This window comes from Anas platyrhynchos, chromosome 6, assembly GCF_047663525.1.
Source record: "Anas platyrhynchos isolate ZD024472 breed Pekin duck chromosome 6, IASCAAS_PekinDuck_T2T, whole genome shotgun sequence".
Taxonomy (NCBI): Eukaryota; Metazoa; Chordata; class Aves; order Anseriformes; family Anatidae; genus Anas; species Anas platyrhynchos.
The window spans coordinates 36,608,706-36,627,874 of NC_092592.1; the positions used below are offsets into that span (position 1 = coordinate 36,608,706).

At 38.8% G+C, this 19,169-nt stretch overlaps 1 protein-coding gene across 6 annotated transcripts in view; it reads right to left on the minus strand.

Annotated features, from left to right (window-relative positions):
* ATE1 (arginyltransferase 1) overlaps nt 1-19,169 on the minus strand; it is an 85,227-nt gene that overhangs the window by 37,296 nt on the left and 28,762 nt on the right. For all 6 annotated transcript variants that reach the window (XM_027460064.3, XM_027460061.3, XM_027460062.3 and 3 more), the window contains 2 exons: nt 14,414-14,595; nt 9,533-9,632 (listed from right to left, as the gene is read on the minus strand). In XM_027460064.3, coding sequence (XP_027315865.3) covers nt 9,533-9,632; nt 14,414-14,595 — 282 coding nt within the window. The remainder of the gene's footprint in view (nt 1-9,532; nt 9,633-14,413; nt 14,596-19,169) is intronic.

Here is a 19,169-nt window from a genome sequence, read left to right on the forward strand (position 1 = left end):
GGCACTGTAGGCAACCGCCATAAAACCCTCTATCTTTTGTCACCTCATTTAATGCAATATTCTCTCCCAAAAAGAAGAAAAAAGGAACTTTAAATAGATACCTAGCTAGAGCAGGGTGAGCAGAAGAGGGCCACAGGAGCATATACATGCAGTGCTCTCATATTCAGCCACAAACATTAGCACTAAAAATAACTCTGCCAAATCCCAGTTTAGACCATCCTGAAAACTTTGTACTCATACAATTCCCATTTTTTCTCCTCTGCACCTTTTCTCCTTGCCTCCAGAGTCTAATATCTTTTCCATACAATGAAGTTAACAATTCTTGTTATATAAATAACCTATAGAAGCTGTCCTGAGCATTGGAAGGCCTAATTTTAGATATCATTTTTTATAACAGAAATGGATCAGCTGAAGAAAATTCACTATACAACATAAAGAATGGCAAAAGGTTTAAAAAATGTGACTTGGAGAAAACATTAAAAGGAACTGATTTTTTTAATTTTTTTTTTGTTTGTTTGTTTCTTTGGTTGATTTGCTTGTTCCAGCAAAAATAAGTGCAAAAAGAGACATGATGGAAGCCATCAGGTTTAAAAAGTACAGTGTTGGGGAAAAAAAGAAAACATAATATTGTTTAGTAAGAAAGGTTTAGGACAGACATTAAGAAAGCAGTTCAATGGGAAGACCAATAAAGCACAGGGATATAACTGCCAACACATGGAGACATCTATAGGTTTGTCGAAGGAGACCTTTGGCAGATGTATGTCCAACAGGTTGGAAGTCAACATAAATACAGTTGAACCCATCTTGGATTAAGGGGATGGACTACAAAATCCCTCATAGGCCTTGACAAGTCTATTTTTCTGCATCTTCATGGTTCCAAAGGATTACCTTCTACAGGAATTTGGGACTCTTGTTCCTACCCAGGCTACAGTGATGTACGAGCACCCAGCAATCTTTGTCATAAGACACAGAAAACTCTTTACAAACTGGCCTGACGGAAGCATTGTGTTTAATATCAGGATCAGGGATAAATAACAGAACCTCATTAATATACTTGTACTTGGAAACTCAGTACAGTGAGCAGCTAAACAAACTCAAAGAAAATAATCATTCAGAATAATGAATTGTCATCTAGATTAAATGTAACACTTCAGAGAAATGTACTGTGATACCTCTGTAAAATTAATGAGGTCTTAGTAAAACCAGACCTCATTAAAGTATCTACCATTAAATCTTTCCTGGAAAATTGGAGAAAAAACGTCTCTATAGATTAACTGACTTGCCAGCCAGCTCCTACTGTAAGGACCACAACGTGAAATATGGCAGGGCCAGGAAAAGCAGGAGTTCCTGGCTTTCAGACCAAATAAATTCCACTTGACAATATTGCCTAATTAAAGCTAATATAATCAGTGACATAGTAAAAATAAGAAAGGATACCGTAAGAGCAATCAAATGACAGCTCCAATATTTGAGGTGTAACCAGTTTCAATAGACCTAGCGCACAGACAAAACTGCCCCGTGTCTCAATGACTTTAGTGACAGATTTAAAAGGCTGGTTTTTCTCCAGGACACATGAACTTTGATACTTTGCCCAACACTTGAAAACTAGCGTGCCTATGATCAACCTCACACAAAGACTATGTTTGTGTGGAAAAGCAATGACCACAGAAATATTTCACTTTTTGCATCACGGCGTTGTGAGATGTCTCATTTGTTGTTAGAAACTTAAAAAAAAATGCATTTACTTATATGCAACTTACACTTACTAGCAATGACCAGTGAATTTATAGAACTGCAAATGGCAAATTCTGAAACATGAGCCATGACCTCATTCCTTGGATGAGGGAGAAAAATTAATAAAGTGAACTGAGAAGTAGATCATTCCACCCCTTTCCCCAAACCAAACAAAACCCACACGTCTTTTGTCTATATATTTCACAGTTTATGGTTCTCACTTTAATTGCTAATAGTTGCTATGAGTTCCCAAACAAGCCTTCAAATAAGGTTCAGTACAAGGCAGTAACAACCAGTGAATTTATGACTATGCCGAGCCATGAATTAGACAGGATAAATTTCTACCAGCTATTATCATTCATGGGATGGTTTGCGTCAGGTTTATTAACATGACCTGAAATGAATCTTTTCAGCAGCTCTTTTTGACAGATGCAGTCAAGTTACCTCTAATAACTCTGAAAACATCCTCTGGTCGAAAGTTGGCCTACAGTTCAACAAACTGCACCTCTTACTTGTGTGCTTTTATTAAACTGAGGTTAGATTTTTGTTTACTTAGGCCTCACACAAATTAACAAAATTATATTTATCAAAGAAACACTACAGGAAAGTCATCCCAAGTTCACAAAATTCCTGCAGCAAATGAAGCCTGTAGAACATATTCCTGTTGCTGTGCATAAGTAGGTAGTTAATACCATCTCTACTGTATTTTTATTCTTTGGAAAATCTGAATGGTGAATCCTTTTTTTCCACATATATGTATATATGTATATCCTTATGCACAGACACACACCTGTTCTATGTGGACCAAGGGCTCTTTGCTACTATTAAAATCATTAACAGACTCAATGTTATCATCAAAATCACAAAATCAAAGTATTTTAATCACCTCATATTTGGAATTACTTAAATGACTTGGAACATTTATCTGAAGTAACCTATGTAGGAATTCATTCTCTTGTGCTTTGATTGTTTTTTGTTTGATTGGTTTTGACCGAGGAGAGGTTGGTTTTCAAAGACACTTCATACTGTAGATAACGAATGGATAGATCTAGGAGAGTGTACTCCAATTTAATAATATTTATACCTCCATTATAGAAAAGTTACAATTTAAACATTAAAAAAAGTTTATTAAATTGGAGGAAATTTGTTGTGTAATTGGAGCCACATCAAATAAAAAGTTACAGGTGTACAAGTGAAATTTCAGCAAGGCCATATCTTGCAAATACTTTAGTCTGCAAAATGACTTTCAGATCCAATTCCCTCAAAGCTTGTACAGCATACACCCCCAAATTTCTGCTTTTAGGCACATGGTGTTTTTTCCTCAAGGGACAGCATAATAATGAGAAAAAGCCTCGTTCACTTCAGAGCTCTGCCGAGACCTACCTAGCAGGCATTGCATTCTGTCCTGAAAGAAGTCTACAAATAATATAGTCATAAATACACGTATGGCTTCTACCTCAGTTCTGCCTCACTTGAATCATCTTAAGCTTGAAGTAAGCAACTGAAAAGAAATCAACATTTCCAAAACTAGGAAAAAGCCAGAAGGGTGTCTTTGCTTTTTTCCCCAAAGGAGTTCTAACTGATAAAAAAAAAGTAAGTCTTGGTTATAAAAATTAAACAGGAAAATTAAAGTTAAGGAGAAAGATATGACCGGGATCTGCATTTGTTTCTAGCAGTAACATGGGATTCCAACTGGTTTTAGCCCTGCAAATGTTGCGTGAAACCCAGCAAAACTTCATGCACTGAAGAAAAGCCTGAATAAATTACCAATTACGCCTGGTATAAAACACATCTTAAAGAAAAAAGCAATTGTAATCATTATCTTGAACTGCTATAGAAAACAACATGGAAATTGATACTCTACTTTTAAGCAATTTTATTTGCAGTGGAAATCCACTGTCAGCATTCAGTAATGCCTGTTGCTATCCAAATCAGAGGAGCTGCATATTCCTGCCTTTCAGTGCTCATCATAATAACAGTTCTCACAAGCTGGTGAAAAATATCTAAAAGGAAAGGGGCGAGGGGGCCAGGAAGGCAACACACAAAGTGGCCTCAAACACTGTAATACGCTATCTGAAGGAAACAGTAAATATTTAAAAACATTTATCACCAGCACTATATCAAGAACTAGAACTTTTCCTCCCATATTTTCTACCCTGTCCTACTTCCTCATAGTTGTTTATTCCAACACATTTAGTAGCATTTACTCAGCAAGTGGTCTAAGTAGCTTGTAAGAGTCTTCCAGATGATGAAATTACAAAGAGGTAGCTTTTATGGAAGAAAACAACAGAGAAAAAGAAAATAAATCAAAAGGGGGGAATAGCAAGGTATAAACAACGCTATGGTCCCAAATAGAGCAAAATATGATGTACCAGATCAAAAAAACAGATAGCCAACCTTCTAATCCAAAAACACTGGACAAACATATTCATAGCAGAGAGGATCTTTTGCACTAGTTGCAACTTGAAAGCTAAAGCAACTTGATTTTCAAAAGCATTCAGCACATGTACACTGAATCATTCAACACATGCACAGTGAAAGATAAAGTCCCTTAGGAATGCCTCCCGTACAGCTGAGTCAATCATCCAAAATACTTTTGGAAGTCTTGGCCAGCCATTTCAAAAGACTTCTCAAAAATCCCTTTGGGTTTCAATGCCAAAACCCGAGTTATAATTCAGAGTGGGCTTTTTTTCCCCCTCAGCCACTAACACAAACCATTAGGAGGAACACACAGAGTACGGTCGCTGCTCCAAAGAAATGAGCGCTCGATTCCAGCTGCTGAGACTAACACGGAGTAGTATCCTGACCACTGAGGAAGTCCCGTGAAGAAATGGAGAGGAACGAGGCTAAAAATAATGTTAATAAGACAGAGATCTAGAAACCACTGGAAAAAAAATGGGATAATTTCCACCTACTTCTGCAATTCATTGTTTTCAAATTATTATTAGGGTGTTTTAGTCCTTGCTTATTGTTTCCTTGTTTGTTTTTAAACAGTCTTGACAAAAAATAAAATAAAATAAAATCACAACCACTGTTGCCAAAGCCAAAAGAAAGCCAATAAGTATGGCTTCCTAAGAGCATGCAATGGTTTTTCAACTTGGATTTAACCATTCTTTATTAATAAATAGAACCAAGCAGCACGTAGCAAATATCAACTTTTCAGAACATTTACTTGACAATTTATGATCTGTTTATGCAAGAAATCTACATTTTGGATTGATTTCAATGCATATTATTCCTATAAACCAACAACATTAATCCTGGAAAAGCCACAAGTACCAGTGCTAACAGACTTGAGCAAAGCAAGCCCAATGCTCCTAATTACACTCAGTTTATCATTTTTCCCACTGTCAAGGTAAATAGTAATACCCTGGAAAAAAGCAGGCTGGCAGCTTAAATATATGTTGAATAAAAAGATCAAGCATGAAGGTATAAAAACACCAGCTTTTTTTTGGTTTTTTTTTTTGTTTTTCCTCTTTTGTGATATTTTGCAAAGCTATTCCAGTGGCAAAACTGTAACAGCACGTGCTTGTAACCAAAAATCACAGAGGTTGGTTTTAAGATACACCGTATATTTCAGCTTACACAGCAAATCCAAGCTTTTTGAAAAGGTCAACTGAACTCCACGGCCAGGAACGGTGAAGACGTCTGGAGAACCGAACATGAGGCAGACCATCCCAGATCCTGCGGATGCGGAGTTGCAGGCTACTACTGTGTTTCACTGCTGCAGGAGGAGCAAGGCTGAAATTCCTAAAATCAGCCAAAGAAATTGGCTGTGGAGTTCTATAAAATTCCAGGGGCACCGCTTACGACCGCAGTCAGCCTGAGGTATTTAGTTTAAGGAAGATTAATCACAGATGAATCAGCCTTTTGTTTCTTTTTGACATTTCAGAACCCTTTCTAGTATTCCATCTATCTGAAGTCTGGCCATGCCTTGATACTGAAGTAGACTGTTTGAAATAATTCCATTTACTTTGGCCTGCATACAAGTCTGGATAAAGATTTCAGTCAAAACACCTCTTCAAATCATGGAATGGTCTTCAAATGGCACACGGAGATAGCGCAGCAAGAGGAACCAAATCTGCCGCGTACTTCAAAGCAGGCTGATGTTATTTACTGACGTTGTGGAGTGGTGGCAGGGAAAGCAGATGAGCGGCCAAGCCCAGCGACAAGATGTGCTCCAATTGCAATATTCGCATCCAATTATTGACAGCGAAAAAGCCTCAAGAAAGAAAACCAAAAGAAAATACCAAACCAAAAAGACCTAACAACAACAAAACACACCACAGAAATAAGGGAAGGCACGTAGCAAACTCCACCAACACCCCCTTCCCAACACAAGAACGTTGAGGGGAACGTGATTTAAGGTCAGCAGGGAGCTAAATGGCAAAGGCAGCAAGCACGCTGACTATTTAGACCAGGAGCACAAAACCAAAATCTACTTAGCGTCAACCACTACCAGACTCAAAATCAGATTCAAAGAAACTTAATGGAAATAACAAAAAAGCGTAGATTAGGATCTCAAAGTGCTCAGTAGCGACTGGAAAATGCAAATTTAATATCATGGAGCCACAGAAAAAAATTTTGCAGGATAAAATGGACAGGAGCTCAGCACGGGAAAAAAAATCCCAGGATCTCTTAAGTATCCTTCTAATGTCGGTGTTCACTAAAGCTGGTTTATTTCTGTAATTCTATAAATATGTTTGTAAACAAATGCCTTCAACTGAAAATACATTTGCAACTACAGATACAGTACTTAAACGCATAGAGAAGCGAGCCTGAGACCAACATCGTTCTAAAATAAAATACCTTCTTGTACTCAGACTTTTATCACTGGCTCCAAAATGCATTAGGAAAGACTTTGCATCTTATGAGTGCTGGAAAATTTTCCAGACTATTTTTCCAACATAAGTTACCACATCTAACAGAGCCTGAAAAGTTTTACCACAAGGTCGTGAATTTCTACAGAGAACCATTTTAATCTTGTATTACCCTATTCTACCCTGAAAAAATGGAATAAAGCCATTGCTTCATGTTTTTCATAACATTTTTCCATATTAATATAGTTAATAGAACTACAGAAATCCTTTTGTCTAAATTTAATGTAGGTTTTATTTTACCAGCTCATAAATATTAACCCATACATGGGAACAAGTCTAAGAGCTGAGAACTAAAAAATAGTTTAAGATTACTACATATTCTCTTCCCCATCTTTGGTGACTTCCCTGGTACTCCACTGTTTTAAAAATCACATTGCAATTGAATGTGAGCTGTTTGGGAACAAAAGGGAAGGGGAGGGAGGAAGAGTCAAGAAATAAAAGTGCCCTTTTAAGAACTTGTGTAATTACAGATCTGTTCCATGGGATGGATGAAGCCCTTTACCCATCAGCTTGCTCCCTGATAACACGAGGTTCTTAAACTATTCCTGACCCACAGGAACACTGCCTTGAGGATCCTCTTCCAGGACATTCATGCTTCTGATCTTCAATGGGCAAAACATATTGTTTATGCTATAAATTGTACCATCTGTACAAAGAGAATTGTGGAGATGAAAATGTGACACTGACCACCAAAAACACGTTGCCTGTGAATTCAGCCCCACTCGCTCAGCACTGGATAAACCTCTTGGCAGCTGCGCCCTGTGCAAGGCAACTGGTGTAAAGCTGTGGACATACTTGCAGATGGCTCCTCGAAGAAACATTCGTGGATAAAAATACACATTGCATTTTAGGAAGAATTGCATGAAAACTGAAAGCAGAATACTTCAGCAAAATATTATATGGATGGCTTGGACCTCCTTAGAGCACACGACACGACCAAGATGATCCGATGCAGAAGCCAGGAGCTGTTATATGGCTCAGTCTCTGCTGAATATGATCACCTATTATAAATATTTAAAAACTGATTTTTAAAAATTACTTTACACAAACAAAAAAAGAACCCAGAAGAGATGTCTACACAAGATTTTAACATTTTCTGCTGGATATCTATACCTCCAATCTAGGAGACGTGTATTTAAAACTAAACCATTCGGCTCTGTCCACATGCCGACAATATTAACGCCTAAATCTCAGACTGTAACATAACTGAGCGGAGCAGTTCATTGCACAGACCCTCACTTATTTCAGCCAGGTCGTGTGCAGAAGACTGAGACTGACTTCACGCAAAGTGGAACTCCATCAAACTCCTTAAATCAGCATCATAAAGTTACTGTTCCTCATACATCCCAATTTATCTGTTAGTCCTCCTCAGCAGGAAGAAAAGTCAGCTTCAGAAAGCATTCAGACTGAGAAACGTGAACTCCACCAGACAGTATGATGCAAAGCAGTAGTCAAGCTCAGCTGGTTTTGCTAGAAGCATTCGGTGTTTTCTTCAAAATAATCAAATTCAATTTTCAGCTTATCCATTTCCACTGATCACAGTCAGTGACTTGAAGGAAAATTTCAAAACATTTCCCAAATCCTGTGACTTCACTATAAACAAGTACAGCACACGTGTTCTACGACACAGCTTATAGAGAGCAGCAGTGCTGTCCCTAGCCTCCACTTCCAAGCACCCTAGACCAGATAAGTCACAAAGAAAATCGCAAGCAGAGAGAAAGAAAATAGTTAGCTCTTCAGCTCCTTCCTTTTCTTTCCTTCATTTAATTTGCTTACATGGCATCTGTTCAACAATGTTTGTAGCCTTTCCCTCGTCCAAACCAATGTCAGTAACGGAACGGAGCCTCTAAGACCTCTGTCAAACCACAACCAAGCAAAGTCTCCAACATGTAATGCCAGTAGGTTGAGAGGGCATTGCTTAAACTGCTTAATCCACAATGTTGGTACTTACCCACTCCACTCTACCACTACCAATCCCTTCACAAAAGCAGCAGCATTATCCAGAAGCATTTCAAAGCTTAGGGTTAAAAATTGTTTCACGTGTACTATTTCAGTGATAGTAAACTGGGACTGCAAAATTAGCATCAACCTGATTTGCAATTGCATTGTATCTGGCCACGTGTACAACAAATACATGTGAGAAACAAATGAAAAAATAGCATAAAATAAAGAATCATCCCAAACTTTATAATATTGATCAATGCACAGAACAAAAAAACAGAACCTGTGGCTCAAGCTGGTGATGTGGTATCATTTTAGATGATTTAGATGACAGAAGTAGCATTCTCCAATTCTCTGGTTTGTTTCCCTCAAAATTCATGTTACCTTTGTTTTAAGCACCCTTGAGTATTTAGGTCTAATATGGTTGAGGCTAATGGATTAGGGGTGATTTGGTGACACTGGTTATGCCAAACATCCTTACCATTTTCTCAAAAATCTGCTACCTGATCCAAAATTGCTACTAAACTAGCTTCTCGGAGGTTTGATCTAGAGAGCAAGTCCCTTGTATCTACCCAAGTATAGCCACGAGCAAGAAGTCGTGCTATCACTGCCAGCAGTCACTAAGCACTAACAACAAATATTCAGTCAAACCCAAAAAAGGGAGAATTTTAGTCTATTGCCAGATACGTTGTAAACATGAGATACCCAGGTAACCAAATGACAAATTATTATCTGACAGCCTTGAAAACCTCTCCATGTGAACAGCTTTTAAGCCAACTTGTAATAAGTACCACATGCAGCTAAATTAAAAAAGAAAACCCTAAGCCAAGTTAAATAGTAACTAACATTCAAATTTAACCATATAAAGTCCCCATTAAAATCCAAAATGACAATTACAAAAATATTATATTACTATGAAGACTGTCAAATGCTTTGAATAATTGTACATTAAGGAAATAAGTAAAAACACACTTTACCTTGTATCTCATTTTGGGGCATGAATGAATGTAGAAACCCATATAATAAAAACAGAGATCAGGAGCTTTTTCATGAAGTTTCCTAGTAAATGCAATTTCCCTATGAAAAGAAAAAAAAAGACTAATTATTTATGAATATAATTCCTACATTCATTTTACTTCTTCATAAAGGAAATGCTTTACAACTACCTGGCTTTTGGCTATTTAAAGGACTAGACTTCTATCAAATAAACAATGAAGATAATAAACTCAACACTCATGCTTAAGAAAAAAATTTATTTAAAAAAAAAAAAAAAACAATACAAAACACCATGTCTGGCTTAAAAACACTTCGATTTTGCCCTGCCAAGTGACTGACTTGAAATTTGAAGAGAAAGTGACTAAAAGCCTCTATTTACCAGGTTTCCTGTTAATATTCACGCATACTGGAATTCTACAGAAACGTGACCCAGCGATTGTACACACACTGGCTGATGAAGCTCAGGAAAACATCAGAGTATTTTTAAAAAACAAGCTCCAAGGATAAGCCTCTTGTTTGTTCTGCTCGTTGCACTCTAGCAATTTACATGTAAAAACATCCGTCTTTGTGCAGCAAAAGCTACTTTTGCTCGTGTTTGTTTGTATGTTTTTCTCATTTATTTCAAAAGAGAAGTGTCAATGTATTCCAAAATACATTTGCTTTTCATTTTCCTGGCGAGAGGAAAGCGGTGTTTCTACAGTGACTCTGCCAGTGTTCCTAATACAACACTCATTTTCACAGCATTTGTAACTTTGCAGCTCACATTTGTTTCAAACAGGGACGTTGGTTCTGACCTTCAACACTAAAGGGATAAAAGGACATGAGCATGTGCAGATAGGAAGCATGTACAAATCCTGTGGGTTTTTTATCACTTTGCAATTAAGTTAGTAATAAGAATGTTTAAATATACCAAAAACACCAAGTAAATATACCAAAAAGCTGGATGTAGTTTGCTGAGACCATTACGACACATTGTAATTCTGCACTACATGCATCAATTCCAAAAGGAAAATGTCCAGAAGTTATTTCCTACCTGAAAATCCAGGTAAATACAGCAGATTCCAAAAGTGAGGTTTATGTACTACCGAAGTACACCAACGTGCACCTCACCTCAGTCATCTTTAAGACACATCATGATGTCAAACACCCCTACCAGTCCGTGCTGCTTATCCTGGCCCTAATTAAACACATTCCTCTGTGCAATTCAACAACCTGAAATGCTACAGGGGAAAAAAAGATCATTCTTTGTCTTTTTGTCTTTCAAAATATCTTCAACACTGTTTGCAATTGGTCTGCCCTGTCTGATTTAATAAAACAAAAAGACTCAAAGTGAACAGAGTAAGGTAATTAGATCATAAGGTAACGAGGTTAAAATTGGGCTGCAGCAGCAGTGCAACGATGGGCAGCAAAGCCTCTAAAGGGCCACAAGGAATTACTTCATAATGCCAACACCGGCTTGCTTAGAGCTGCTGCAGGTGTCTCCATGTGAGGGACAGTCCCAGCAACGTGCTGTAGGAGGACAAACATCACGGGGGAACAACGAAGCATCCTTCTCTTTCCTCCATCCCACCTCTCCTGCTAGAGCACCAGGGTTTCGTGCATTACAGCTGCACCTTCATTCCACATTCCTTCCTTGCAAGATTGGAGGCTTCCTAACCCACTGACCAACCATGTGGGTTCCCAAAATCGGGTGAGAGGTGCTGAGCAGCACAGGAACGAGGAGCGGGTGCTGCAGCTGAGACTCAAGGCAGGAGAAGGCTCTCCCCCCAATATCTTTCCATATCAGCCAGGCAGCAGCAGCGAGGTGCCACTGCGCTGCACGACTCCCATCTACCCACATTTTTTTCTGTCTAAATCATTCTCATGGAAAAGGGATTACAGACGTGCAATTCCTTTTCTGTAAAGCGTTCAGTCAGGATGCATATTTAAGGAATTATAACGGCTGTTAACACTTGGCAAGAGTGGGCAGCCAGTGAGCAGAACATATTAATTTCATTAACACAAAACTCAGATTTAGTATTCAGTGCTGCATAACCCAACTCCAAAATCTAATGCTTCAATCTAAGCTCTAGCATTTTTCTTCTTATAAATGAGAGATAAGGACAAATATGATTGTCTACTATTAACGATCTTAGGTAGTGGAGGAAGGTTTAATATTTTTGTGCAAATAACAGTAGGAATCACTTGATATGTCCTGGTCAGCCCTCTCCCCTTTTATTAAGGCTGGTATTTCTTGGGTAGATTCTTCTGCCCTCATCACTTTTTACTTCGATGCCCACATATTTCAGATGATCTTCAAACCCCATACTTTCCAGGACTCAGCAGCAAAAATTCTCAGAATAGCCTGAAATGGAAGTGACAGCGCTGCAAGGCAGTTTAACCCCCTCATAGTAAAATTGGCAACAGCTTTTAAGGTATCAGATTCCTTTGCAACTTCCTAAATCCTCCCTAACTCTTGAGTTTTTTTCCCCTTTTTGAAGAAAAGAACAAGGTTGGCCTCCTCTAAGACTGTTGGGAACTCATTTTTATTGCCTTAAATGCAGCAGAATTTATAAGCTGCTTTTTCACTAGTTGAGCCATGCAAGCATGTTGCACTGACAAAGCTTTAAATTTATTATGTAGAAAATTTAAGATCATTTCAAGAATCCATAAGCATGGATTATGTCAGTCGGTTATTACATAAAGTAACATGATACAGACAGATACTAAAAAAATAACTCTTAGGAGCTGTTTATGGCAACTTGCATGAAGAATAAAAAAAAAAACAGTCTGATTTTAAGTATCTAGTGTATGTAATAAAACCTAGACCACTGATAGAAAAAAAGGCCACTTCTAAACCATAGATATTCCAACATTATTTCTACGTGTTAATTCTGATTAATTTTATGAAATCACCAGTGCCACTGTATGCCTCAGAAAAAATGAGGGTTAAAACTCTTTTAGCCTTAGACCAGTGGAGATGCAGCACTGACAGACATGTTAATGCTCACAACAGCTTTGGAGTTACCTCTGAGCTGAGCTGGAACTGGTCCAGATGATGTCCCGAGGTCCTTTCTAACCTAAACTCACCTGAGATTCTCCAGTTTCTCCTTCATAAGGAACAACCCTGGATCAAGGTGGGGAAAGCCAGCCAGGAGGCAGTGTTGTCAGCTGTTACCAAAAGCAACTTACCAGGAGAAATTGCACTGCAGGATTTAACCAACTAAAAGCTTGCCAGAGAGCAGGAGGAGGTCCTGCTCTCCCTGCCTAGCCATTCCACCACAGCCCTTGCACCAGCTCTGGTGTTAACAGGATCTTCACTGAGCCAGCTCAGCTCGCTAACCAGGTTGCTAAAGCAGAGTAAAGCTCAGTAAATTAAAAACTGGCTCAGCAGATGACTGCTAGAAGCCTGGCACATAGCAGAGATGGAGAGGAGTGATTGCAGCACTCCGTTTCAGCAGCAATAAACCCTTAGTCTGATGTCAGCAACTTAACAGTGAACTTTGTGGGAGAAAGCCCTCGATGTATGCATTTGAACAATTCGAGCATAGATGTCCAGAAATAGTAAAATTCACCTCTACAGAGAGAGGAATATACACAAGAAGAAAAATGATTGAAAAAAAAAAAAAAAAAAGAAAAAAAACCTTTGTAAATCAAAAGATCCTACTCATGCTTGCTCTGTTTAGATTTTGATTAAATTTCTGAGACATTGAATTGCATGCTTCGTTAGGTATTGCAGAAGTACATGATGTGTACTTCTTAGGAAAAAACTTCCTAAAATACATACATACATACATATTTATATATATATTTGCAATTTGTTTCAGAAGTCGTGTCATTTACTCTTTCTAGTGGGTAAACCTAAGCAGTAGCCAAGAAGCTCCCACCTAGAGAAGATACACTCAAACTGGATGCCTTGGAGAAAGATGAGCACTGGATTTCATAGCTGGATCTCGATTTATCACATGTAATAGCACCTGAAGCAGTGTAGTGCAAATCTGAAAACACAGAAGCTTTTGCTAGAACTTCTCAGACCTATAGCAACTTGCAAATAGACTGGTCTGGCATGAGGTCCAAACCCAGTTGCTTCATGAGGATCTCACTGGGAACGCTACATGCTGGTGACTAGTTTATTTCATGAAAAGAAGAAAAAAAGCTAAGAAAAAACTTGTGATGCACAAAAATGTTAATAGTAATAGAATCTTAAAATTGCTTGTGAGAGAAAAACAGCAACTTGCAATTTAGCATACAAATCTTATTTACAATGCAAAGCATTATTCATTATTCTTACTATTCTACGGATACCAGGACTAGGATGATAGTTAATTTAAAGCTTTAAAATTCATAGGGTTATTCTGTCTGCCAGGCTTTCTAAAGACAAAGATAATGAGATTAACACACCTGAAAATACACTTAGTGCTAGTACAGCAGGAGACTACTAATTCAGAAGTTTTTAGGGTGTCTGTTATTTACAATCTCACCATGCACACAAGTATAAAAGTGATTAATTTCATTTGGTGACCAAGCTAAGAAAGAAGTCCAAGGAAAAATTATTTCTATTCAAACAAAAGACGTCTTCTGCTGAAACCAAGCAATAGTAAGTTATTTTCTGGGGAATAAAAACCTAGGTATTTCATTTCTGAGTTGTTTTTTAATCTTTAGAAGTATTTAGCTAACTAGAAAGACGCATCCCTATTTAAGGATGAAAGTTAAAATATATTTTGGAGCACAACCAACTACACAGAATTAGAAAAATAATAATTAAGTTTGGCTAGAGATAGTGTTACCAGTGTATGTTTAGACTGGAAATAAAAGCTCAAACTTGGAAACAAGTATCAATTCTTACTATTATGTCTAAGCGGATAACAAAAATGTCCTCTTACCGTAATGCAGAGTAGACTCCCAAAGATAAGAAGGAATAGTCTGGATCGTAGTACAGATAGACCGAGGACACGCAGTAGGGCAGGATATCAATTACACCCACAGCAATTATCTTCCCATCTAGCCAGTACTGCTGGTGAAAGGAACCATAGCCGCACTCTGGCCCATTTGGGGGATTCTCTGCCTGGACAGAAACGGGATATAATTATCAGCCTGGTAGACTTCCAGTACAACAAGTATTTTAGAAAGGTTTTTAAAAGAAAAATAAATACTGTGAGAAGTTATTCCCGCTGTACGTGTTTACCAAAAGGTAAGAGGGAATTTGAGAAGCAGTGAGAGCAATGGTGGTTCTCCATAGCATTTGTGATTTTCACTTTACTCATCCTCAGCAAACTCTACGTACCACCTTACAAACAGTGTAAGGTTTACTCTTTATGACCAAGTATTTTTTCATCAGAGAAGCTGAAACTCTTTGTGCCACGTAACTTGGGAAGCTCCTGCTTTGCCAGCCCATGCCAGGGCAGCTTCTGCAAGAGCACGGAGGGGCTGGCTGCTGCAGGGTGCTGGGGCCTGAGGTCTCAGGGGAGCACACCTCCCTACGGGGAGAAGCTCCTAAACCAGAAACTGATGCTTCAGCTTACAAAGAAAACAATCTCCTAATTTAAACTGTATTACACAACCAACTCTGGCAGGGCTTTTTCTCCAACGTCAGGTTTACTTTAATCCTGAATTCCACAGCGCTCAACTTAATTATCCTCCTAGTCATGTTTTTCACTGTATTGCCAGATCTTCAGAAAGCTGCTTCTCACTCAATAAATCTGACAACATTACCTGCTATTACCAACTGTTTTGCATTACAACAACAAAAGGTGGGTTTAATCAAGTATTTTGATACAGTAGCGTGGACTGAAGACATGATGGGCAGTAGAAGTTATTCTAATTGGTACCACATGTGTCAAGAGAAATCAATCACATGAACCAAAATCATTTCAGCTGACTTACCCAACCATTTAGTCCCAAATAAAGGCTGTATAATAAAATGTTTGCATTTCTATGTAGTTATATAGCATCAAAGTAGATATAAAAATAGATATGCAGCTAGCTACAGATACTGTAAAAGTGAAATGATCCAATACTTGAGAGCTAAATCTGCAGCATACAAGGCTATTAGGTAGGACACTGACATACCGAGCTGGGTTCTGCTCATTTAGAGAAAGCCGACTTACTTGGGAGTGCTGTTTCATACAATATCCTCAACTTTTCAGTAGTGCCAAATGAACTCAGAGGGTCGGTACTAGCATTTTTAAGCTGGGACATGGTCAAAGTTTGAGAGCTTGGAAAAGGTTTTCTCTGCAGGCAGCCCTAAGAGAACAGGTTGAGTTTTCTCCTCAGCTAGCAGGGTGCAGCATGGGGAGAAGAAAAGCAGCAAACCAAGGGGAAATGTGATTTGTAATCTAATACAGACTTGCTTAAGTATCAGATAAAACAGACTGTCAGAAAAAATCACCCTATAGGATTTAATACAAGTTAAAAAGATTGTCTAAAACAACACGGAAAAGATTTCCACTCAGAGCAAAGTCTCCTACAGCTAAAGGGCCGCTGTGTGTACAGGGCCCTGCCTCAGAGCAGCAGGGCAGGGGCTCGCCCGATGCCTGGCAGCTGAAGCATCAGTTAAGATCTGTTAGTGAGGCACGAACCACCCCGTTATTCCTCTAATTCAATTACAAAGCCATTTCTGAACATAAAAGAGGCTGTGTTCTTTAGCAGGGATAACAAGCACAGTACTCATTTCAGGCAAAGTGTTCAGGGATCTCCGTTACGTTAAGTAAATACCATTTCTAAGAAGCACAACATTTCCATCCTCCTTGAGAAGTTTCCATACAATATAATCCTTTGTAACGTCTGTACACATTATGTTTTCTCCGATTTCTCAGTGAACCCTTGGCTCCATTACCTGGGTTTCTCAGGAACCATCCAGGCAGTTTGACGTGTCACAGGTTTAGAGCACGAAGCCCTGTCCTGCAGCAGGCTGCCCCATTTCACAGCACTGGCACAGCCCCTGGGGCCCCGGCTGTCAAAGGTGATGTAAAATGCAAGGGACATCACGCAGGTGAGGCCCAGCAGTGGGGCTTACCTTATCGGCACGAAATAACACACCGTAGTAGCCCTTATGCTACAAAAATATGAGCTGCTCTTGCCACCGAAAGCATCACCACTTCTGTGATTGATGAATCAACAAACATAACATCAGAGACGTTACATGGGGAGAGAGTGAGATCAAAACCAATATTTCCTTATCCCCTTTCACACTGAAGTTCAAATGATACCACGATTCTATGATAGATGCCTTCAGGTCTTCTTAAGCAAATAAAACCCCCACTATTCTAGGAAACACATGTAAGAAAGAACAGCAAATCTTTAACATTAATTGTTTTGTTTATATTCATTAAATAAGTTGTGTTAAAGGAGTAAACACTAAAAGCAGACCTAAAACTCGGGCTATGAGAGTCAAAGCACAACTAACCATGCTGTGATTAGGAATTATTAAAAACACAGAGTTTTCATAGTTATTTCTGCCTTGCATTTTCTTCTAGTAAGGCCTAGGAATTACTTATTTTTTACAGTGTATACTAGGAGTTTAAAAATACAAAGGATTTGAGTGAGCCATCATCAGAAGACAGGGGTGTAGATGGCTCTGTTGCCTGCTTTTAAGCTGCACGGTGCAGCTGAACAATTATGCAACATCTCCAAATCTGCAGAGGAGGAAAAAAAAAATCCAGAGGGGCCAACTTGTTTCAAGTTAATAGTTTAAACTTGAGCTTCAAGACAATGAATTGTTAATAATCTGATGATAGGGAAACAAAATTACGCAAGAACTAAATCTAAAGACAGAAATTAAATAGTTTCTTTAAAGTTTAGCCTATACTGCAGAGAAAAGTATAACTTATTCCATTATATATTAATTCTATGTCCTCGCATTCTGCTTGCTGTTTTTTCATTAACAAGTGATTGCTTACATTTAATAACACCTTATTAAAATTTAAATGTTTAATATCATCTGATATTACAAGTTGCTCCAAGTGGGTCACTTCAATATAAGAAGTGCTTACAATGAAAATTTGATGATGGTGAGAGCGCTCAGTGTTCTTCAAAGCACACCGGTCTTTCTCTTTACTTTGAGGAGAGGTTTTACTGATCCTATTAATATAGAAATTGCACTGATTAACCCCCATGCCAGCCTGGAGTGCAACTGCAGACAGTGCTGCAGAGTCACCCACCAGAAATGCATCGTGACCCTGATAACTGTCGGATTATTTTCTTCTGGGAGGTTTCATGAAATTTCCTACTTTGAACATTTCCAGTTTACTCTCTGCTGTGGATGGAAGGAGGAGTAAAATATGAAATCCACACTACCTCATACAAAGAAAAAAAAAAGCAACAACAACAACAAAGGAAAGTCTTGATTTCTACACTCTAGAAGTTATTTGCCAAAGTGAAATGATTAATTCCAGCAGCTCTTCTCCCAGCGGCACACGCACAAAACCTGCCATATGGTAGATTTCTATCTCTTTTGGTTAGCAACATATTTCCTGTTCACTGCTATGTCCTCCTTTCATTAGGGATTAGTGGAGGTGCTGTGAAAGCAGCCTACAAATACAGGCTGTGTCAGCAGAGAGGTAGCACTACAGGCTTTCATTAAAAAAAGAGGAGGGGGGGGAGGAAAAATAATGCACTGTGGTGGAGCATCTGACAGATGAGGAGAGGCTGAGAAAGATGAGACACTCAGCACCAAAATCAGACAACCTGGGAAGGTCTTATCAATGTGTGTAAATACCTGATGGGAGGGAATAAAGCTGAGGGATCCAGCATTTTCTCAGAAGTGCCCACTGATGGGACAAAAAGCAATGGGCACACATTAAAAATTAAAAATGACATGAAATTCAAGGTGAACAGAGAAAACACTTCTCTGCTGCAAGTGGTCAGACTGCCCAGAGAAGTGGTGGAGTCTCCATCCTTGGAGATCTTCAGGCCCCAGCTTAACACGGTCCTGGACAAGCTGCTTTGGGGGGCCCTACTCACTGAGCTGGTGGGTTAAAATGATGCAGGATGGGTACACGAGAGCTGAGTGCAAACAGCTACAAAAAGATCCCATAATATTGAGTAATTAACATGACAAAGGTAATAAATACAATGTCAAGCTCATGGAAAAAAAAAAAAGTGGCTGTATGTGCATCCAAAACAACGTGTGTAAGCAATTTACACTTCAAGATATTTTTGAGGCTGATCAGTTTTATAACACAATCATCTTCATGCTTAGCATCAGTCAAAATGGAAAAAGACTAAAAAAACTATTAGAGAAGGATTTACAAAGAGAAAAAAAAATCATTGGATTGCCTGATACCATGGTGCATCTGAGCACTGAGGCCAGGAGCGGTCATCACACTAGGATGACCCAGGACGGCTGCAGAAGGACAAAGGCACCCCTAACTGGTCATCAAAAACTAAGAATCCACCATGATCAGCTCCAATTTTTCCTGTGCCCTCTTTCCATAAAGACGTTCACTTGGGCACCAACAGGCTACAAATCCACACTGTTTTTTTGCTAGGAGTCCTGCAGCCGCCCTGCTCCAGGCCAGGAGCCTTTACATCTACTTCCATCACTGGAAGTGGCAGATGGCAAACACTCAGCTGTAGCTGCTAAGAGGAAAGGAACACTAAACAAAAAATAAACAAACAATCTCTTCCCTCTGCTGTGCC